Source organism: Drosophila bipectinata, chromosome XR (assembly GCF_030179905.1).
Source record: "Drosophila bipectinata strain 14024-0381.07 chromosome XR, DbipHiC1v2, whole genome shotgun sequence".
Taxonomy (NCBI): Eukaryota; Metazoa; Arthropoda; class Insecta; order Diptera; family Drosophilidae; genus Drosophila; species Drosophila bipectinata.
In genome coordinates, this window is record NC_091735.1 from 8,765,521 (window position 1) to 8,788,061 (window position 22,541).

Below are 22,541 nucleotides of genomic sequence, written 5' to 3' on the forward strand. Positions count from 1 at the left end.
ACATGTCCCTAGGTCAGATTAACCATGTTAGAAATTGGTTAGGTTGGCTTTTAGACTTATGCTTTGTATCTGATCCTGATGGTACCGCTCTCTCCAGAGCTTTTCCCCTTTCAACCCCAGAGGATCCTTATCACCCCACGCTGGAGGTCTCAATCGAAACCATTCCTGGTATCGATCAGATGTTTCCACGCGTGGTAAATAAGATTCGCTGTTTTCGTAAAGCTGATTTTCATAAACTTAATAGCCTTATCGATAAATATGATTGGTCCGATATTCTGGCATGCACTGACCTTAACGTCACTTTAGAAAAATTTTAGTTTACTTTAAATAAATTTTTTGACTCCTGTGTGCCATGGAAATATCCGTCCGCTTCAACAAATCCTCCTTGGTATACAAGGTGCCTCACTAACCTACAAAATATGAAAAACAGGCTCTTACTAAAATACAAAAAAACCTGTAGTAGTGTTGATTTTTCAAGATACCTACTAGCTCGGTCGAATTTTACCGTGCATAACGCGGAGTGTTATAGGAATTATATTGACCGCTGCCGGATACAATTTACTCAGGATCCAAAGCAGTTTTATAATTTTGTAAACACTAAGCGTAAACACGTATCTTTATCACCACTGCTTACGTTTGAAAATTCCTCTGCGACCCCGGATCAGGCCATTGCCTGATCAAATTTTTGAATGAATTTTTTCAAACAACTTATTCTCTGCCTAATTTGACAGATCAGCCTTACGCATATAACATTCAAGCAGCAAGTATTATTTTCTGTCCGTTTTTTTTTTAGAACAACTTATTATCTGGTCTTTTAAGGGTAAACCCCATTTATTCGCCAGGCCCCGACGGAGTACCAGGCTGTGTGCTAAAATACTGCGCCAGGGCTCTGTGCAAACCTCTTCTAAGACTTTTCAACTTATCTTTGGAAACCTCGATTTTTCCCCTTAAGTGGAAGGAATCTTTCATAATTCCCCTACATAAAAAAGGGAAAAAGTCCGAGGCTGCCAACTACAGAGGCATCTCTAAGTTGTCGGCAATTCCAAAGTTATTTGAAAAATTAATTACCCCTCATTTGCAACACCTTTGCTCTTCTATTATCACTCCTTGTCAGCATGGCTTTATTAAGCGTCGCTCCACCACCACAAACTTATTGGAGCTGACATCCTTTGTCATAGATGGCTTTTGTAAGGGATATCAAACCGATGTAATTTACACAGACTTCAGCAAAGCATTTGATTCAGTTAATCACTCACTCTTGTAAGGTAAACTGAATATGCTGGGTTGTCCTAAAGACCTAGATGGAAGGACACAAAGAGTCTTATTTAAAAACATACAGTCCCGTCTGGTCCGTGCTACATCCGGCGTCCCTCAAGGAAGTCATCTTGGCCCGCTATTATTCACGCTTTTTATAAATGACTTGCCCCCTGCTTTAACGAACTCTCTAGTTCTTATGTATCTGCTGTAAAGCTTTGTCTTCAGTACAAATTCATCTCTGCCCAAAGCAGTCTTCAGTCTGACCTTGATAACTTTCAAAAATGCTGTTTAGCTAATGATCTAATACTTAATGGATCAAAATGCAAGCATATGTCTTTTTATCGTTCTTGCCCTCTTCAAGCTACTTATTCTATTAATGGGATTGCCTTAGAAAAATTAACCCAGGTTAATGATCTCGGCATCCTATTAGATATCAAACTTAAATTTGCCGACCATATTTCCTTAATGGTTAATAAGGCTTAAGGAGTCCTTGGTTTTATCAAAAGGTGGTCAAAAGAATTTAATGACCCCTATATAACCAAAACATTATTTATTTCTTTGGTCCGTCCTATACTAGAGTACGGTTTATGTGTCTGGAGTCCCCAATATGGAGTACATAAGGACCGCATAGAATCCGTACAAACAACTTTTTAATATTTGCACTTAGAGGTCTATACTGGGATGCAAATCTTCAGCTTCCATCCTACAGTAGCAGACTTTTACTTATAAACTTACCTAGCTTAACAAATGGTAGGACAATGCTCGGTGTAGTTTTTCTGCATAACCTTATTAACGGGGATGTAGATGGCCAGCATTTACTAACACGCTTAAATTTTAACATTCCTAATAGAAGGACTCGAAACTTTAGTCCTCTGTCCCTTAGCCATTGTAGTTCGACATATGCACTGCACGACCCTTTTAGGGTATTATGTTCGAACTACAATGGTCTCTACTCTATTACATCTCTTTCCTGTCCCTCTAATTTAAAATATAGAATTTTAAATTTCCTAACTAACTCCTCTTAGCTTAACAAATTTCAAATAGCTTAATATGTACTAACAAATCGTTTCTCGAGCGCCCCTCGATCGTCTGGGCCTCTAAGCTTTATGATGAATACAGGAATGCTAGCTGATGCTCTTATTGATGCACAAGCCATTTTCAAATTCTAAAAGACCGCGAAAAAAAAAAAAAAAAAAAAGATTATTTGTTAAATTAAAAAGAGCGACAAATATTGCTATATTGTTTTAATTTATTAAAAATTAGCTTGGAATTGGACTAATATCTGATTACTTTGAAATTTCTTAACTCTTCTTAAGAATATATTAACTCACCTGACAGTTGTATCATTGCTGCCGGATACGACGTACTCCCCAGATGGGTTGAAATCTAAAGTGCGAACACTTTTCATGTGCCCGTTTAGCGTAGAGTAGATTTTTTGGGCATTTAAGTCCCATCTTCGAATTATTCCGATGTCGTCTGCCGAGTAGACGAAATTATCCTTATACGCAAAGCGAACGCAGTCAATGGAGCGGTTGTGTCCCGTCAAGGACTGCGAAAAAAGCGTACAAAAATTTATACAAACTATTCGTATCAAAACTTTGACACTCACCATAAAACACTCATTTTGGCCAATTGCCCACAAGTTGACATTGCGATCCTCGCCCCCGGTGACTAAAACGCGTCCTGTTTCGCCTAAATCAAGACTTGTGACTCTGCCATCGTGTGCCTTAATGTCATCTAAAAAAAAAGGGCTCATGAATTTTTTTTCGCTTTTTATTACCTATTATTAAACTTTAAGCCTGCATGTCTAAATAAGATAATATCTGATAATATTCCTGAGATGCAATTTTAAAGTTCTACCTTTATAGCTACTTATGTATATTTGTACATATTTATTTTACCAGTTTCTACTACAGTTTCTAATTTTTGCCTTGGCAAAAATTGTTAAAGAACCAAATACAAATACCATTTCCGACCGTCGACCGTCAGTTATAGAATATGCCTCCGAATACATATTATACCTCCGACCGGTATACAAATATGTACGATAAAGGAACCCTTAATCATAAGATTTTACCGGCTAGTAAAACTTAGTTTTCCCATTTAGTGGTAGTTCTATTTAATAAGTCACCTATTTAAAAAAAAAACATTAAAATCTTGAAAAAGTTAAAAAAAAATTATTACATACATAACAGAGATTATGAATTTATTTAATAAAAAAAATAAACAATTAATAAAACAACATTGAAATAAAATGTAAATGCTAGCTACATAAGCAAAATACATACATACTTAGTTGGAACAGACACCGCCGTCAAGTTATTTGCTTTTGTCTGATAAGTCAAAAAATTACTTGATATACTTAATAAATATACATACTTGAAAATTACTTAATAAATGCGTATCTATGTATATGTACATTATGGTGTATATTCGATAAAAACATTTTACATACATATGTATATAGATCTATAAACATAAAAAACTATCTAAATGTGAAGAGAAATTAAATGGAACCTTCAACCAAATCAGAGTACTTACAGATCTTTGAAGTAAGATTTCTGGGCAACGCCATTATTGAATTGGGCTTATATGAAAAGTCTGACACAAAAAAAAATGTCTTTTAAATCCACTTTGGTAAATATTTTTCTATTATTCGAAGCAGGTGTGAAGCAGTCAGTGATCAGCTGTCTATGGTTTGTTTAGTCCAGCTGAATAGCAATTTTTTTATTCCAACCATAAAGCGATTTCACGGTTACTTTACATTCTTACATGCTGCTGCAACCACGATCACATTAAAGGAAAGAATTAAATAGCTTGCAAATCCGAAAAATCTTATGCACAAAAACAAATGCACATTATAGTTCAATACACGACTAGGGCTACGTCAACTATCGAGTTCCACGGCTTCTAGGGCTGCAAGCAAAGTACAACCTAAGTTTAGTTTACAACAAAAACCGAAATTTAAAGCGTAACATTTAATTGTTAACAATTGTCATGTGAAGATAAATAATTTTCTTTCTTTTTTTTTCATTAAACATTTTTTTGTTTAGTTCGTAGATTATAAACAATTAATATACAGTATTATTTTATTTTTCCAATCGTTTGAAATAAATCGAAATTAGAAAGATTATTAATTAAACAAGTATATAGATGTAATGAGTTCTTTCCTGACAAAGGCATATTTTTGAAGTATTAAATTGTTAACATTACGTTTTTTTCATGTCCCATAAATAAAAAACCATAAATTCGAAAACTAAGAAATTACGATAGCCCGATTAATACTAAACTGACACCCCAAAAAATACTAATCTGAAAAAATGTTATATATATCCGCCATTTAGCTGGTCATACTATCATAAAAAGAGCACCATCATTCCCCGACCGAGACGAAAATCGTATAGTTAATATTACAAAACTCAAGTTTTATATTAAATAACGAATTTTTAAAAATGTCTGCGCGCTACGATCGGGCTGTTACCATTTTTTCACCGGACGGCCACTTGCTTCAGGTGGAGTACGCCCAGGAAGCTGTTCGCAAAGGCTCGACTGCGGTAAGAATGGCGATGAACGCAAAGTCTGACAACTAACAATATAAAACCCCTGGTTTCTGGCTAGGTTGGTGTTCGCGGTGCTAATTGTGTCGTTTTGGGTGTGGAGAAAAAATCTGTGGCAAAGTTACAAGAAGACCGTACAGTGCGTAAGATTTGCATGCTCGACCACCACGTTGTAATGGCTTTTGCTGGTCTGACAGCCGACGCACGCATTCTAATAAATCGCGCTCAAGTTGAATGCCAGAGCCATCGGCTTAATGTTGAGGACCCCGTGACCCTTGAGTATATAACCAGGTATGGAACGCAAAGCTTACCCTATATCGTGCTGTCAGAAATGTATCTTCAATGTTTCAAATTTTAGATACATCGCTCAGCTAAAACAGAAGTACACCCAGAGCAATGGTCGCCGTCCCTTCGGCATTTCTTGCCTAATTGGCGGCTTTGACGCAGACGGCTCTCCTCATCTGTTCCAAACGGAGCCTTCTGGTATATTTTACGAGTACAAAGCGAACGCCACTGGGCGTTCGGCCAAAACAGTACGTGAGTTTTTCGAAAAATCATATTCCGACAACGAAGTGAGCACCCAAAATGGAACCGTCAAGCTTGCTATTCGTGCCCTCCTTGAGGTGGCACAGTCTGGCCAAAACAATTTGGAGGTGGCTATCATGGAAAACGATAAGCCTCTCAAAATGCTTGACAGCAAGGACATTGCCGAGTATGTAAAAACCATAGAGAAGGAGAAGGAGGAAGAACTTGAAAAGAAGAAGCAAAAAAAGTAACCCGGAAAATATAAAGAAAAGGACAGTCACTTTTAATTTTTTTGTTCCTTAGTTGATAGCTTTCTAACAGCTAACTTATTCGTTGAAACGACTTGGTTTTGGAAATGCTTCAAAAACAAGCTTCGGTAAACCGAATGCTTACTGAAAATAGTAATTTTCTATAAAGTATTCTACAAAATGTTAACGGGTTTGAAAATAATTTTTTGTATAAAATACATAGCCACTGAAAAACACCTAATTTTTTTTCTTGACACTTTGTTGCGGAACTGGAATTTTTATAAATATTATTTAAAAGAATAGAGGGTTTAATATTGATCGTCTAAAAGTCTGCATCTAGCTTTCTTTGCGTTCGGAAGTTTACTATTTTTCTCACGGCGCCTCTCGTTTGCACCGAGTGCAGTGCAGAAGTTACTGCTACTTCGTGGGAGTGAAGCCATTTGGTGGGCGTCAATCTGCCGGCGTGCCTACCACATCAGATTTGCCCTTGGAGGCTATACAATTATTTATAAACATTCCGAACTTAATGCTGCAGTGTGATAGCTGCATCATTGGAAATGATTCGCATTCCAAAATAGATGAGCTAAATCATAAGGTTCTGCATCTAGAATCCCTTTTCCTCGAAAGCCAAAGTGGATCTTGCCCTGGCTGGACCCACTGGGCCCGACGTCTCTTCGGCTGGGGCGCCTGTGGTTGCTATTCTTATATTCCTACCAGCTCTGGGAGCAAAAAGGCTACACTGGGCCAGGCCCAAACGGCATCAATGGTGGCTGTCTCACCTTGAGGAAGAAGCGGATCAACCCTAATTGTGGGAAAAGCACCTAGCTGCGCCCAGCTTCAAGTTCTAGGCCACCCGCTCGTGCTTTCTTTTCGCCGAATGAAGATGTTTGTTTACCTTTTGGACGGGAGAGTGGATCATTCCTGTGGTAGATTATGAATGCTCTATGTTCACCTGGCCTTACAACTGGACACTCGCAAGTTGAGTATAACGGAAAGATCTATGTATCCTCGTCGTCAATCTTGCAAGCGATGCGTATTGGATATGCCTCCACATGCACCAGTACCAGGAGTATACTTTCATCATTACCGCATAGCCGCCCTATTCTCAGTTTGGACCTTAGCTTTAATTCTTCCTCGGACCCCAATAAAAGCTTAAAAGTTATATTCCAAAATATATCGGAAATGAGCACCAAATCCCGGATGGTATTCCTAAATTTTTCTGCAGGCGATTTTGATTTAATCATCCTTGTGGAAACGTGGCTAAACAACAACTTTAGCTCCTTTGATTTCTTTGAGCCTAAATTGTTCCAAGTATTTCGAAAAGACCGAGATGCATCCAGCATCCAGTGTGCGAGGAGGTGATGTGATCATCGCTATCCGTCGATCTTTTTAGACTACATCACTACTCCTTCCGGTGGCCGACCCTCTACTAGATCAGATTGCCGTTTTAATCCAGGGCATCCATGGCCCGTCATCATTGCGTCGTATATACCTCGAAACAGCGCATTTAGTATTTATCATGCGCATATGGAAAACATCACCAGTGTCTGTGCTAGAACGTTGGACCGTAGGGCTTTGATTAAAGCTGGCGATTTCAACTTCTGGTCGTCTGGTCTCTGGACCCTGAGTCATCCTGCATGCTTTCTAGCATCGTTCAGCAATGTCATGAAATTGTAGTTTTAGATGATATTTTTAATCTGGGCATCTCCCAAATGAATAGTATTTTTAATAATTTATCTAAAATTTTATCAAAAGATTCCCTGGCATACAAAAGATTTAAAAAACGTAAAAAGATAAGCATTAGAAACGATTTATAAAGACAGAGGAGCCACGAGCAGGAGAGCTGTACCGGTAATTTAAGCGCGGACTTAAATTCCTTAATAAGTTTCTAACAACCAGTGTATATCCGATGTCAAAGCTAGCCTCCGATACAAACCTTAAGTTTTTTGGCGGTCTGTTAAAAGCAAAAAGTCAACATCGGACATACCTTCTTGCATATGTAGCCGACTCGGATCACGGCGTATCGGAACATTTTATACAATACTTTGCCTCTAACTAGGAGCCAAAGGTTCCTTGGACTGATAATGAAACTTTTCTTAGCATTGAGCCTTTTCTCAATAAGAGTAATAATAACGTATTGGACTGTGACGTAGTTAAAGCCACAGGACATTTTACCGAGTCACACACTCCTGACTTGAATGGTATCTCCCCATTCTTTCTTAAGAAGAGCATTGCTTCTCTTTCTACTCCCCTTTAACTGCTATTCTCCTTGTCACTTTCATCACTTTCTATTCTCCTTGTCACTAGATTATTATAACTAATAGTAAATAATATTCTATAATAAAATCTATAATGTTCTAGATTATTATAGCTAATAGTAAAGATAAATTAGGCTAAAAGAGATTCCATAATTTTAGATTAAATTACATCTAGGGATAGTCAGGGGATAATAAATGGGAAAATTAGTTGTAATTTTTACTGATCCAGGAAATGTAATTAGATATTCAAATTGGAAACTAAAGGGGTAGGAAGGATCTAGTTACTCTATTAGGAACTGAAAACATTTATTTGTCCAGAATTAATTTTGAGTCCACCTGTCCAAGAATAAGCATATGAAGTAGCATAACCCCAGCACAAGTACGGCGTGCTTGTAATGAAGGAGGTTTAATAGATTTTACCGGCAACGATACGACGGAAGGGTAGTTACATTATCCCAGTTTACATTTTTATTGCAAATAACAGAAACTGCTTTTGGACAGAATCAATTCTTTTTTTGTGAAAAGAATCAGTGTTCCCAGATAATAAATCTAAGATAGGATGGACCAAAGAGACATATAGAGTCATAGTTGTGAAAGGATAATCAAATTCATTTGACCTACGTTTGATAAAAGCCAGCACACCCCTGGCTTTATTAACTGTCAATGATATATATTCATTGAACGTTAGCATATTGTCAAAAATAACTTCAATTAGGACTCCAAGGACTTCCTTAATCATTTATTAATGAAAAACGATCTAAGACGTTATTCCCAAGCAAGTACAAGACGATTTGAGGGACACTGCGATTGAACGTCAGAACCTTACACTTTGAGCAGTTAAGTAAGAGGAGATGGTTGGAATACTACAAGAAGACTTCGTTAAGGTCTAATTGCAAGTGTTTATGAAGGAAATGGTCTGAGAAAGAAAAACATAACTTGACATCATCAGCATACATAAATGTAGTAGCGTAGTTTACAAAACTATAGTAGGTAAATCGTGCACAATAAGAACAAACAGAAGAGGTCTTAAGTCACCTACCTAGAGGTTTTTTAAGTCAAGGTAGTCACCTATCTTGTGGGACACCATATGTAACATTTATAATCTGGGATTTAATGTTTTTAAACAAAATACCAGTGCGTGAGATTCGATAGATAGGAGGTTAACCACTGTACGATCTTTGGGGCTTAGAAAACTGTGTGGATGATAGAAGTAAATTCACGAAGGATGCGCGATGATTGACAAAACCATGCTGTGAAGTAGAAATAATGCTTTTATAAGAATGTTGCAGTTGGGAAGTAACCAGTTTTTCCAGCAGTTTGGGAATCGCAGATGGCTTAGCAATTATGCGGTAGTTCTCAATAAGTGCTCTTGAGCATTCGTATAAATCGGAATAATAAATCCAAGGATAAATTGAATAAGAAAGTAAAAGGATAGCAAAAGATATTGGAGCAGTGCCTAACAACACAGCTAGGGATATTATCAGAACCAGCAGAGAATGATATATCTATTGTTGAGAGAGCTTTGAACACATCATGATATTGAAATTTTGACAAATAAATTATGTTTATGTGTGTAATTTATTAGGGATTAGAAGAATTGAGGTTATATGAATCAGCAAATGAGTTTTTTGAACAAATGACGCAAAAAGATTAGCAATACCTCGCTCAGAAGAATCTGAAATTTTTTTATATGATAGAGAAGGAGGAAAAAGATTTGATTTACGTTTCATATTGACAGAAGAATAGAAGGAGCTCGAATCATAACGAAAGTTTACCTTACAGTTCATAATACAAGGTGTGTGTCAAAAGTTTCCAAACTTTTCAAAAAGAAAAAAAACTACAAAATAGTTTGGAATGAAACTTTGCATTTATTCAAAATAGTCTCCCTCCGACTCAATACAACGATTTGCACGATTTAAAAGTGATTCGAATGAGTGTTTTAGCTCGTCAACCGGGATGGCCTTAAGTATGTCGGTCGTCGCCTTTTCAATGGACTTTATGACATCAAAATATCTTCCTTTCATTGCCATTTTTAATTATCCGAATAGGAAAAAGTCACACGGAGCTAAATCAGGTGAATATGGTGAGTGGTTGACGGTAAGAATGTGATTTGAATGTGATTCAAATGCTGAATGCGAAGCGCCTTTTCGTGCTCTTTGAGTGTGTGTGGAACAAACCGTGCACAAACCTTCCGCATACCCAAATGCTCAATCAAAATGCGATGAATAGACTTATAGGATATCTCCAACTCCATTTCCATGTATCTCAACGAAGATTTTGGTTCTTTTTTGACAAAATCACGAACAATTTGAATGTTTTCATCAATAACAGCACTTTTCGGACGGCCCGAACGTTCGTCGTCTTCCAGGCTTTCACGACCATTTTTAAAACGATTAAACCACTCGTAAGTTGAGGTACGGGATAGACAATCATCACCATAAACTTGTTTCATCAATTTATGAGTCTCGGTGAAAGTTTTACCGAGTTTAAAACAAAACTTAATAACCGCTCTTTGCTCCATGATTTTTCGTCGACCAACTAACACAAGGTACTGTCACTTAAAACGCAATAATTCCAATTCCACTGCTCCAAATGTCTTGAAATTTGGAGGGAAAATCGGTGAATAATGTATCTTTCAAACGCATATACTCACACAAAAATGGCGGCACCAGAAAATGCCCTTTTTGAAAAGTTCGGAAACTTTTGACACACACCTTGTATAGCGCTTATATTGTTGAGAATGATAAACTGGTTTCAAATATATATAAAGTTTTATTGATGAAACAAGGATTCTGATTTAAGAAACTTTTTGTAAGCTCTCCATTTCCTGTTCTTAAGACAGGAAAGGTGTTTATTAAACCAAGCTGGTTTTGTTGACAATGATGATGAGACTTCAGGAACAAATTTATTCAACGCATTACCAGCTATTTCGTAAAACAAATTCGTAGCAGATTAACTTGAGTTTAAAGATGACAGAAATTTCCAATTGTTCCAAGCGAAGGGCATTAAAATCCGTTTCTCTAAAGCGTATGGAGCGTGTTGAACCTTAAAGCCAGAATCATGAGGCATAAAGCCTTTAGACGATCTAATCGAAACACAGTGAACTTGAGAGCGAAGATTTTATATTCAGAGGCAGAGCCTTACAATCAAAAGAAACACTCTTTGTAAAAAATTTGCTCAATTTAACCAAATTTAGTTTCCAATTGAATAGTCCAATTGAATACCAAAACGTTCAGGTAGCAACAGAAAAATATTTCCTTATTCAATTTATTGAAACCGTCTCAGGGCTAGGATTCTGAGCGTTTTTGGCTAGGAATTCATAATTGATACTGTGCTTAAGCCAGGCAGCAGGATCGAGGTAGGACTATTTTAAGTTAAACTTAAAAACATCAATTTCATTAGAAGCTACCTTAATGGTTTAACAGGTGACACCTGACATCATCAACAGTGGCGTCCGGCATAAGGCGAGAGATAAATATGTCCTTACGGGAACAACCACCCTCAGCGAAAGCCCATCATGTCCATTGGTTCTGAAACGAAATCAGTAGGTTACCTGTCTACCTACTGATTTCGTTCCAGTGATAGTAAAATATTTGGCGTTGAAAATACATCGATTATTGGAGATTCGCTTAACAACTTTAGACCAGTGGTCGGCACCCCAATACATTGATATAATTTTAACGCATTAGTGCTAGTAACGAATAGCAGAAAGTACCCTTCAGTACCATACCTCAAAGATTACTCAAGGAATCGTCTAGGTACTAGTATTGACACCCGAGGAATCCTCGGGGTATGTTTCATACAAACCATCAAGGAATTTATATAGAAGAGTTCCTCGCATCGAGGAATTCGAACAACTCAAGGAATACTGCAGGATTCCTGCAGTTATTCGAAGAGCATTTCGAACTAAATACGCCAGGGAATCCCTGAGGTATACTCTGAGGAATCGTTGAGGAAATACCCCAGGGAATCCCTGAGGTATACTCTGAGGAATCGTCGAGGAAATACCCCAAGGAATCCCTGGGGTATACTCTGAGGAATCGTAGAGGAAATACCCCAAGGAATCCCTGGGGTATTCTCTGAGGAATCGTTGAGAAAATCCTGGGGTATATGTGAGGAATCCGTAAGGAATTTCTGGAAGGAAAATATATATAATTATTTCAACATATTTTAAAAAGGGTATTCTGACGTCGCTTCCATTCATTTGGTTATCGACACCGATTTTTTTTCTCTCCCTTCCCTCCATCTACATCTCTCTAATTGTCTCTCTGTCGCGTGCCTCTGCTCCGAAACTATGACGTAGAAGCTGCGAGAATCATTGTCGAAAACTGAAAGCAGGTAGAAGTTTCGTTTCCCCTTTCGTTTCGGACTTGAGTAAACGAAGCCCATGCAATTTGTTTTTGTTTTTCGAACATGTCGCCAGGAAACGTCGGGGTAAGGAATTTTGGTACTGAAGGGTAGGCTGTGAGCATGACGTTTCACACATTTATACTGTGTGTGTGTGGCAGAGCTCGGGCAGAGAAATTTCTTATGCCCTCGGGATAGGGCCGTGCCGACCACTGCTTTAGACCAAGGAATTGGTTTTCAAATGCCAGGAATTGCTCATTTGGGGCCGAGAATTGCTTGCGAACATTAAGGGAACCACTCATACCACTCCACTCTCATCATATGATAAATTAATTACTCACAAACAAGGTCTTTATAAGGTCATACACAAATTGTATACCATTGGATTGGTACCCATTCGGCACTTACACAATTTGGGGACTACCCAACACTATCTTAGAGTATTGGGTCTAAGCGGTGCATTAAAAATCGCTGAACATTTTTTTGTTCAGTTTATTTTAGTTTTTGTCAAAAAGCCGGGCTCCTCTCAGAAGTCCGGGGAAACACCGGGGGATAATGGTCCAGTTTTTGCTGGACTTATATACTTACATTATGTTTCATATTAGAGTTCTTTTGGTGGTGTTGGGTGAAGTAGGGGATTGGACGGGCATTTACAGATTGGACATTGACCTGAAAGCCATAAAAACGCTAGGTAACACCACAAACCTTCTCAACTATCTGAGCCTCGTACACCCAGAACGCCTTAAAAATAGCAAAGGCAAAATACTTCCACAACAACTTTAGATATGTTCGTGGGAAAGTCTACGGTGTATTATAGCAAGGATTCGGCGAGAAAACGAAAGATTGATGAAATGGTGATAAAAATTATTGCTGTAGGTGTTCAGCATTTAAGTTGTGTTGAGGATGATGGTTTCATTGCCCTCCTGAAAGAAATTGACCCTCGATACAAGTTTCCAAGTAGGAAATACTTGCGGAATGTTTTTTTGCCAACAGAATAAAAAAAATGTAAATCAAAGCTCAGTGGAATACTGAACAGCGTTGATTATCTGGCATTATCCACAGACCTGTGAACATCTCGAGCCAAAGAGGTCTACATAACTATATCATACCTTTTTATACCCACCAATTTCAATTTGCAATCAGCCATTTTAGCAACAAAGCGTCTTCTAACTTCAACCAATCACGCCGCTGCGAATAAAGCAAAAACCATTCAATAGGTGCTATCAAATTAGTCGATATCGCAAAAAGTGGTATGTATTGTTTTAGACAACGACGCTTCTATGAAAAAAGCATGCGAGTCATTAGAGTACAAGCACTTGCCGGGTGCCGGGTACCAAGCTGGAACTTGGTACAGATTATATATTTGGTCAGTTAATCCGACCTACCAAATTTTATAAAGATCGACCGACTATATCTTATAGCTGCCATATAATTGAACTATCGGAAATGATATTTGGTAGAAATACCAACTTTGGTATTATTTAAAGATAGAACTTTGGGACTTTTTATACCCTTGCAGAGGGTATTATAATTTTGTCCAAAAGTGTGCAACGCAGTGAAGGAAACATCTCCGACCCTATAATGTATATATATTCTTGATTAGGGTCACCTCCTGAGTTGATATGAGCATGTCCGTCTGTCCGTCTGTCTGTTTGTTTCTACGCGAACTAGTCTCTCAGTTTTCGCTCTCAGCTATCGACTTGAAACTTTGCACACACCCTTCTATCCCTTGCACGCAGCATAGAAGTCGGAGTATAGAAGCTTATTGGTTTTTTGTTTACAAACCGAATAAAGCCGAATAAAGTGCAAAATCGCTATCAGAATTTCAACAGCGGATTTTCGTCAACTCAATACTATGCTTTATTCAACTACCGAGTTAGTGTGACCAAAAAAATGAAGAAATAAGGTAATACTGAACACTTGTTGTTTGTAAACAAAAAACCAATAATCAAAATGAATTCAAATCAATTGGATGTTGGTGTTTTGTTTATGTATTTCGCCGCTAAGGAGCTGATTAAGAAATAGAAAACTGGGTCAAAATCAAAATCAAAATCAATCACAAATCATTTCAATGTCATTTTATGGAATAAAAATGCCCCTTGTGGGTCAAATCCCATATTATGGGCTTCGTCTTGACCGCAGAAATGAATTTTAATTTGTCCTGGCGCGTCGAAAACTTTTCGGCCCGACAATTTTTTTGTTTGGTCAATGTCATGTCACATGTCACATGTCCATGTCACACCTATAGAAATAAATTGAAATATTTCTTTTAACTCCCCGAGAGCAGCTGTTTATTTTTTTTGATCCGGCAACACGATTAAAGTCGATAACAAAAATTTTCGTCAACTCAGTACCCGCAAAATCTAGAAGGCAAAAATGTCTTCTTTTTTCCTTTTTTACACCGTTTTTTTTATATGGAGATTGACAGCTGTCAAACAGCGGAAAGCGTTGGACAGCGGATTTTCGTCAACTCAGTACTATGCTTTAGAGAGTTCAAATTTGACATGAGAGCTATTTTTGGCATAATAATACGACATGCCAAATTTCATAAGGATCGGCCGACTATATCCTATAGCTGCCATATAACTGAACGATCGGAAATGACCCAACTTTCGTGTTTTTGAAGATAGAAAGCTGGAATTTAGTACAAATTCTATTTTTGGTCAGTTGATCCAACCTACCAAATTCCATAAGGATCGGCCAACTATATCCGATGTTTACGATACATATCCGGTTTTAACTGCAAGGTTATACCAATTTCGGCTCCACCCGAAGTTAGTTTTTTTTTCTTGTTTTTTCTAAACATCGATTTAACATATGTTTTTCACAAAAAACATTGTAAACATCGTTGTCCACCAACATCAATGTTTCTCCATTTCTAGTTGCGTGTGCAATAGGGATGTCGGAAATATATCAAAATATCAATATATCGATATATTTTCTCTTAAAAAAAATATTATTATCGGAATATTTTTTGGGCAAAAATAGTCGAAAATAATATTTTTGAGTTGGTATTTCCGATATTTTATGTTTGGTCACTCTTAAGCCAGAAATTGGCATTAAGTTATCTTATCACGCCTGGAAGTTCGGTTCCATCTGAAAGGTTGGCTTCCGCCATTAAATATATTGTCTGTGACTCCCGTAGTCGAATGACAGACCAGCATATAACCGAAAGAGTTTTTTTCAAATTATTGAAGAAAGATTTTTTTTGTAATTAAGAGTAATAAGGATCATTAAATAAGTGAATTAGGTAATTAGCATTATTTAGTACATATTCCATGAATTAATTAAGTTTTAAAGAACTTTTTTTTTATATTAATTTTTTTTTATATTTAAATTTGAATACAATGTCCTTAATAATTTTGTTAATTTTTATTTCAATGAACGTTAATAAAAGTTGCTTGAGAGTGGGTATAAATATTTGTTGTTTTTCAATTCACTTATTAAATAAAAAATAGCTCTTATTTGCAGTTCATGGCGGATGAAAACACATATTAAAACCTTTTTTTAAATTTACAAATAACCTTTTTTCAATTTTAGCTGACCATAAAATATATCAAAAATACTCGATATATCGTGTCGACGGTCAAAAACATTGTTATCGATAGTTAAGTCAGTATTATTAGGAAATGTAGTATTTTAAGTTGTCGGAATTACGGGCCTACTAATAGCGGTAGTGTGAATGCCGCCAAAAAGTGCCATTCATTGTTTTGTTGATTGTAGGAGGGCACACTGCGGTAAGAAGAAGGATTAATATTTGAATTGTAGAATAATTTATGAATTTACAGAATAAAACGTTCCGTTAGCCACAGCCAAGGCCTTTGAAGTACCCCTTTCTTCGGACCTACGCGTGTGGGGAGCCGTTTAAGGCAACTCCACATGACACAAAACAACAGCTTTTATTCGCAGTCCTAGGGAGACTGCAAGGGCAACTTGCGCTGGAGGACGGCTCGACGACCAGCTAGAGAGTTGCCAGGAGCGCACGGAGCGCAGTTCCCGTACCAGCAGAGGAGTCGCAGCCAGCGACATAGACGGCGCAGCCAGCGCCAAACCACTGAGTACGGACGGAGTCGCAGCCAGCGACACGGAGACGCAGCCAGCGTCAGTTCTGGGGACGCAGCCGGCGTCAGTTTAGGAGACGCAGCCAGCGTCAGGATAGGAAGCGCAAGGAGCGCCAAGCACCAGCGGGCAGGAGGCGCAAGGAGCGCCAAGCATCAGCGGCAGCAGCCAGACGGCACAGGTCCGCCATCTTTGGAGCGCTAGGGCAGCGCCATTTTGGAGCGCTAGGGCAGCGCCATATTTGAACACTTGGAGATGCAGCACTCCCCCAGGAGGAGTTCCCGGCTGAACGGAGGGGAAGCCACCCCTACAACGCGAGCGGATCAGCAGCCAGCGAGTAGTGCAGCAGAAAATCGGCCGCGGGTGAACATAACCACGGCGGCGGCCATTTCTCGCCCAGCCACTACAGCGACTACAGTAGCGTCCCAACCAAGGAGCACTGTAACAGCAGCTGCGAGTTCAGAGCCGGAGGTGAGCCAGCCACTCACGGCGTACCTATTGGAGAGGATTACGGCGTTGGAGAACGAGCTGAAGAAGGTCAAAGCCATGGACGCAGCAAGCACCGCCAATTGCGCGCCAATCGCAGTTGGCCCAAGCGCAATTGGCGCCAACAGTGGAGCGTCGGAGCGGCCGCCATCGTGGAGCGGACCGCCATTAACCGCCACATCGAACGGTGAGGCACCAACTAACGGGGTCGGGCCGGACCCATATAGCAGTTTCGGTGCGACCAGTGGGACCTACACGCTGCCGCCTTCTTGGAGTGGACCACCGTTGCTAACGAGTAGCAACCCACTGTGTGCTACAAGTGCTGCGCAAACAGCGCATGGATTCGCGCTACCGGGCGGGAGCATCCACAACGTAGCAACTGCATCACCATTTGTTGGATCCTACGCCTGGATGACGCCGAATGGAACCCAAGCTATTGGACCAAGGAGGCTCCCGGACTTGCCTATATTTGGAGGGCAGCCCGAGGATTGGCCCATTTTTAATTGTGCGTTTGTGGAGACGACCCAAGCGTACAACTGCACAGACCTGGAAAACAACCAGAGGCTGTTGAAGGCGCTGAAGGATGAGGCGCGCGAGACTGTGAAGTCGCTGCTAATTCACCCCGCGAATGTCAGAGCCGTGATGGAGCAGCTGCGCTTTAGGTTTGGCCGACCGGAGCAGCTAATACGCAGCCAGCTGAACAGCGTGCGAGAGGTGCAGCCGATTTCGGAGCAGCAACTGGAGAGGATCGTCCCCTTCGCAACCAGAGTGAGTAACCTCACGGCCTTCTTGCAGTCGGCGAAGGCGGAGCAACATCTGGGAAACCCCACACTCATGGAGGAGCTTGTGGCAAAGCTTCCCACCAGCAAACGAGTGGATTGGGCCAGGCACGCTGCATCGATCCAACCCTTTCCCACTGTAGCGCACTTCAGCGCGTGGCTACAGGAGTACGCAAACATCGTGTGTACGATTTTGGACGTCGATGGAAAGGAGCCGAGGCGTCGAGTTCTACACGCGAGCGTCGACCAGAACGGATACGAGCAGCGGGATGACCGGCATGGAGGTTGTCCAATTTGTGGAGGTCAACATGCTACGACGAGCTGCAGCGAATTTATTGGAGCTTCGCCACCGGGCAGATGGAGCATGGTGAAGAGGCATCGGCTCTGCTTCACATGCTTACGGAGTGGGCATGCGGCCAGATCCTGCGATGTGCATGGCGAGTGCCAGATCAACGGATGCCGCAGATTGCATCACCGTCTGCTACATGAAGAGGACGAAGGGCGAAGACGGCCGGAGCAGCGAGGTGGTTTCAGGCGCCACAACGGAGGGAACCAGATGTCACCAGTTTCCAGACGCAGCCCGGACAGGAGGTCTTCGCCACGAGGTGGTTACAGGGACCACGAGAGGACCCAGGAGTCGGCTGTCCGCAGAAACAGCCTGGAAAGAAGGGCCCCGCAGCCAGCGGAGGCGCCCATGCAGAGAAACTTAAGTATTGACGTCGAAGGAGGCAGACTTTTGTTCCGTATACTGCCAGTAACGCTGTACGGAGCTGGTCGCCAGGTGGACACATACGCGCTATTAGATGAAGGATCCTCCGTCACGATGATCGACGACGAGCTACGGAGGGATCTGGGAGTGCAAGGCGAACGTCGACAACTGAACATCCAATGGTTTGGAGGAAGAGCCAGCAGGGAGCCTACCAACGTGGTGAGTCTGGAGATCAGTGGAGCTGGGAAGCCCACTCGTCACCCGTTGAGGAACGTGTACGCCGTTTCGAGCCTGAGTCTGCCGATGCAGACGTTATGTCGACGAGATGTCCAGGGCGTTCATAAGGATTCGCGACTGCCGATGAAGCCCTACAGCAACGTGGTGCCGAAGTTGCTCATCGGACTGGACCATGGACATTTGGGATTGCCACTTAGGACGAGACGGTTTGCCAGAGAGGGACCGTTCGCGGCCGCAACCGAGCTTGGATGGGTTGTGTTTGGGCCAGTAAGTGGACAATCAACTACGCCGTCACCGAGATCCTGCCTTCTAGCCGTGTCAGTGGAGGACACGATGGAAAAGATGGTGGAGGACTACGTCGAGATGGAAGGCTTTGGTGTGAAGCTCGCGCAACCGGTCGCAGCCAGCGACGACGCGCGGGCCCAAAGGATCCTCGACGACACCACGGTGAAAGTGGGGCGTCGCGACCAGACGGGTTTGCTCTGGAAGGATGACCACGCTGTGCTGCCACGGAGCTACGAGATGGCACACAGACGGCTGATCGACGTCGAGAAGTTGAAGCGCCACGGGCCGTTGGCGCTAGGATACGATCGGATCATCAAGGACGTGTCCAAAGGATATGCGAGGAAATTGCAGCCGGATGAGGTCGCGGTGAAGAGCGACAAGCTATGGAATTTGCCACAATTCGGTGTCGAAACCCCGAACAAGCCCGGTGAGGTCCGGCTTGTGTTTCATGCTGCAGCCAAGGTTGGAGATCGACGTTCCCAACGATTCCTTTGGAGAGGTGGTAACGACGATCGAGACCCGGATGTGTACGAGGTGAGCAAGAACTTCGTGGGAGCCGACAAGGAGGCCAGACGATTTGGAGACGCGTTCGAGACGGAGAGGATACAGAGGCGGAGTATGGGAGCAGATGGTGCATTGCGTCAAGCGAGTGCTGCGCCATACCCTGGAAGAAGTCGCGCCGAGGGACCATGTGGAGTCCCACCATGGAGTACCTGCCTACGCTTGTGCGCCGCGAGAAGTGGTGCCAGGGAACGGAGCCCATCCGCCAGGGCGATATGGTCTTCGTCTGCGATCCTGCCTTGCCCAGACGAGAGTGGCGCAAGGGCATCGTGGAGGAGGTCTACAGCGGAGCCGATGGAGATGGATGGAGCTAATGGACTATCTTGGACAATGTTGCGGCCCGTCTCTAAACTTGGAGTTTGGATTTGAGTGAAGCGGGTCTTCACGGGGTCGGGGATGTCGACGGTCAAAAACATTGTTATCGATAGTTAAGTCAGTATTATTAGGAAATGTAGTATTTTAAGTTGTCGGAATTACGGGCCTACTAATAGCGGTAGTGTGAATGCCGCCAAAAAGTGCCATTCATTGTTTTGTTGATTGTAGGAGGGCACACTGCGGTAAGAAGAAGGATTAATATTTGAATTGTAGAATAATTTATGAATTTACAGAATAAAACGTTCCGTTAGCCACAGCCAAGGCCTTTGAAGTACCCCTTTCTTCGGACCTACGCGTGTGGGGAGCCGTTTAAGGCAACTCCACATGACACAAAACAACATATCGATTTTTTTTTTGTGATATTTCTTAATATTATCGTTTGATATTTTTTTCACAGCAAATATCATCAATACGATATTTTTTCAAAAACCAACAACCCTAGTGTGCAACTTGAGTGCTAGAGATGCAAGAAAATCGATGCATCGATGTGATTCATGTTTTTTAAATCATCGCTGTTTTTTCCTCCCAATCGATATTTTTGAGTTGTCACCTAAAAACAGAAAAAGAAATGAAGGTACATAAAAAGGGTATTTATTTGTTAAGCATAGTACTGAGTTGACGAAAATCCGCTGTCGAATGAGTGACAGCTGTCAAACTCCATATAAAAAAAACGGTGTAAAAAAAGGAAGAAGAAGAAATTTTTGCCTTCTAGATTTTGCGAGTACTGAGTTGACGAAATTTTTTGTTATCGATTTCAATGGTGTTGCCGGATCAAAAAAAATAAACAGCTGCTCTCGGGGAGTTAAAAGAAATATTTCAATTTATTTCTATAAGCATAGTACTGAGTTGACGAAAATCCGCTGTCCAACGAGTGACAGCTGTCAAACTCCATATAAAAAAAACGGTGTAAAAAAGGAAAGAAGAAGAAATTTTTGCCTTCTAGATTTTGCGGGTACTGAGTTGACGAAAATTTTTGTTATCGATTTTAATCGTGTTGCCGGATCAAAAAAAATAAACAGCTGCTCTCGGGGTGTTAAAAGAAATATTTCAATTTAATTTTATAGGTGTGACATGGAGGGTCAATTGACCAAACAAAAAAATAGTCGGCCCGAAAAATTTTCGACGCGCCAGGACAAATTAAAATTCATTTCTGTGGTCAAGACTAAGCCCATAATATGGGATTTGACCCACAAGGGGCATTTTAATGCCATAAAATGGCATTGAAATGATTTGTGATTGATTTTGATTTTGACCCAGTTTTCTATTTCTTAATCAGCTCCTTAGCGGCGAAATACATAAACAAAACACCAACATTCAATCGTTTTGAATTCATTTTTGCTTATTTGTTTTTTGTTTACAAACAACAGCTGATCAGTATTATCTTATTTCTTCATTTTTTTGGTCACACTACCTCGGTAGTTGAATAAAGTGCAAAATCGCTATCAGAATTTCAACAGCGGATTTTCGTCAGCTCAATACTATGCTATAGGTGTGACATGGAGGGTCAATTGATCAAACAAAAAAATAGTCGGCCCGAAAAATTTTCGACGCGCCAGGACAAATTAATATTCATTTCTGCAGTCAAGGCGAAGCCCATAATATGGGATTTGACTCACAAGGGGCATTTTTATTCCATAAAATGGCATTGAAATGATTTGTGATTGATTTTGACCCAGTTTTTTATTTCTTAATCAGCTCCTTAGCGGCGAAATACATAAACAAAACACCAAAATCGTTTTGAAGTCATTTTTGCTTATTTGTTTTTTGTTTACTGAATTAAGGTTCAGTATTACCTTAATTACCTTGTTCAGTATATTTCTTAATTTTTTTGGTCACACCAGCTCGGTAGCTGAATTAAGTGCGATATCGTTATCGGATTTTCAACAGCGGATTTTCGTCCACTCAGTACTATGCTTTAGTATTTAAATTAAAATTTAAAGCCTAGTACTCTGACGACGAAAATCCGCTGTCTAACGTGTGTCAGCTTTTAAACTCCATATAAAAAAAAACGGTGTAAAAAATGGAAGAAGAAGAAATATTTGCCTCCTAGATTTTGCTGGTACTCTGACGACGAAAATAATGGCTATCAAATTGAATGGCGTTGCCGGATCAAAAAAAAATAAACAGCTGATTTTGGGGTGTAAAAAGAATTCATTTGATTTCTTTTGATAGCCATAGAGCGAAAATTGAGAGAAAAAAATTGTCGGACCGAAAAATTTTCGGCCCGCGAGGATAAAGTGAAGCTAATTAGTGCGGTCAGGGCGAAGCCCATAATATGGGATTTGACCCACAAGGGGCATTTTAATTCCATAAAATGGAATTGAAATGATTTGTGATTGATTTTGATTTTGACCCAGTTTTCTTTTTCTTAATCAGCTCCTTAGCGGCGAAATACATAAAGAAAACACAAAAATCCAATCGGCTTGAATTCATTTTTGCTTATTTGTTCTTTGTTTACAAACATCAGCTGTTCAGTATTACCCTTTTCCTTAATTTTTTTGGTCACCCTAGCTCGGTAGCCAAATAAAGTGCGATTTCGCTAGCGGATTTTCGACAGCGGATTTTCGTCGTCAGAGTACTAGGCTTAAAAGTTGTTCATTTGCAGTAAAAGAAAATTCAATATATCACGCAGGACGCTTTCTTCCTTTCTAGGCAAAAATTTCTTCTTCTTCCTTTTTTCACACCGTTTTTTTTATATGGAGTTCGGCCGCTGTAACACGTGTGACAGCGGATTTTCGTCGTCAGAGTACTAGGCTTTAACAACAAAACAGCAAGATGCAAAAATTGCTAGTCAAGGCGAGTGCCGTGTAAAAAATAATTTCTAAAAAACCATCGAAAATTTTTTTTTTATTAAAAAA

At 40.5% G+C, this 22,541-nt stretch overlaps 3 protein-coding genes across 4 annotated transcripts in view; 2 read left to right on the forward strand and 1 right to left on the reverse strand.

Annotated features, from left to right (window-relative positions):
* kat80 (katanin 80) overlaps positions 1 to 4,160 on the reverse strand; it is a 42,383-nt gene extending 38,223 nt beyond the window's left edge. For both annotated transcript variants that reach the window (XR_011444200.1, XM_043211330.2), the window contains exons 1-3: positions 3,799 to 4,160; positions 2,867 to 2,994; positions 2,589 to 2,806 (exon numbers count right to left, since the gene is read on the reverse strand). Coding sequence is in view for 1 of the 2 variants with exons in the window: in XM_043211330.2 (XP_043067265.1) it covers positions 2,589 to 2,806; positions 2,867 to 2,994; positions 3,799 to 3,832 (380 nt within the window). In the remaining variant the exon portion in view is untranslated. The remainder of the gene's footprint in view (positions 1 to 2,588; positions 2,807 to 2,866; positions 2,995 to 3,798) is intronic.
* Positions 4,161 to 4,601: 441 nt separating this feature from the next.
* On the forward strand, positions 4,602 to 5,823 carry Prosalpha4 (proteasome alpha4 subunit). The gene is made up of 3 exons (XM_017232783.3): positions 4,602 to 4,811; positions 4,876 to 5,105; positions 5,173 to 5,823. The coding sequence occupies exons 1-3, from the start codon at positions 4,710 to 4,712 to the stop codon at positions 5,588 to 5,590; spliced, it is 750 nt and encodes a 249-aa protein (XP_017088272.2). The 5' UTR covers positions 4,602 to 4,709; the 3' UTR covers positions 5,591 to 5,823.
* Positions 5,824 to 16,147: 10,324 nt separating this feature from the next.
* Positions 16,148 to 20,034, forward strand: LOC122321407 (uncharacterized). The gene is made up of 2 exons (XM_070276597.1): positions 16,148 to 19,865; positions 19,917 to 20,034. Exon 1 carries the CDS (start codon positions 16,507 to 16,509, stop codon positions 19,675 to 19,677), a length of 3,171 nt encoding a protein of 1,056 aa, XP_070132698.1. The 5' UTR covers positions 16,148 to 16,506; the 3' UTR covers positions 19,678 to 19,865; positions 19,917 to 20,034.
* Positions 20,035 to 22,541: the final 2,507 nt, after the last annotated feature.

Bases quoted from the DNA above. Each gene is read 5' to 3' on its own strand.
- Prosalpha4 (XM_017232783.3), top strand. From the start codon at position 4,710: ATGTCTGCGCGCTACGATCGGGCTGTTACCATTTTTTCACCGGACGGC. The intron at 4,812-4,875 runs GTAAGAATGGCG...GTTTCTGGCTAG, and splicing joins TTCGCAAAGGCTCGACTGCG to GTTGGTGTTCGCGGTGCTAA. The intron at 5,106-5,172 runs GTATGGAACGCA...TTCAAATTTTAG, and splicing joins ACCCTTGAGTATATAACCAG to ATACATCGCTCAGCTAAAAC.
- LOC122321407 (XM_070276597.1), top strand. From the start codon at position 16,507: ATGCAGCACTCCCCCAGGAGGAGTTCCCGGCTGAACGGAGGGGAAGCC.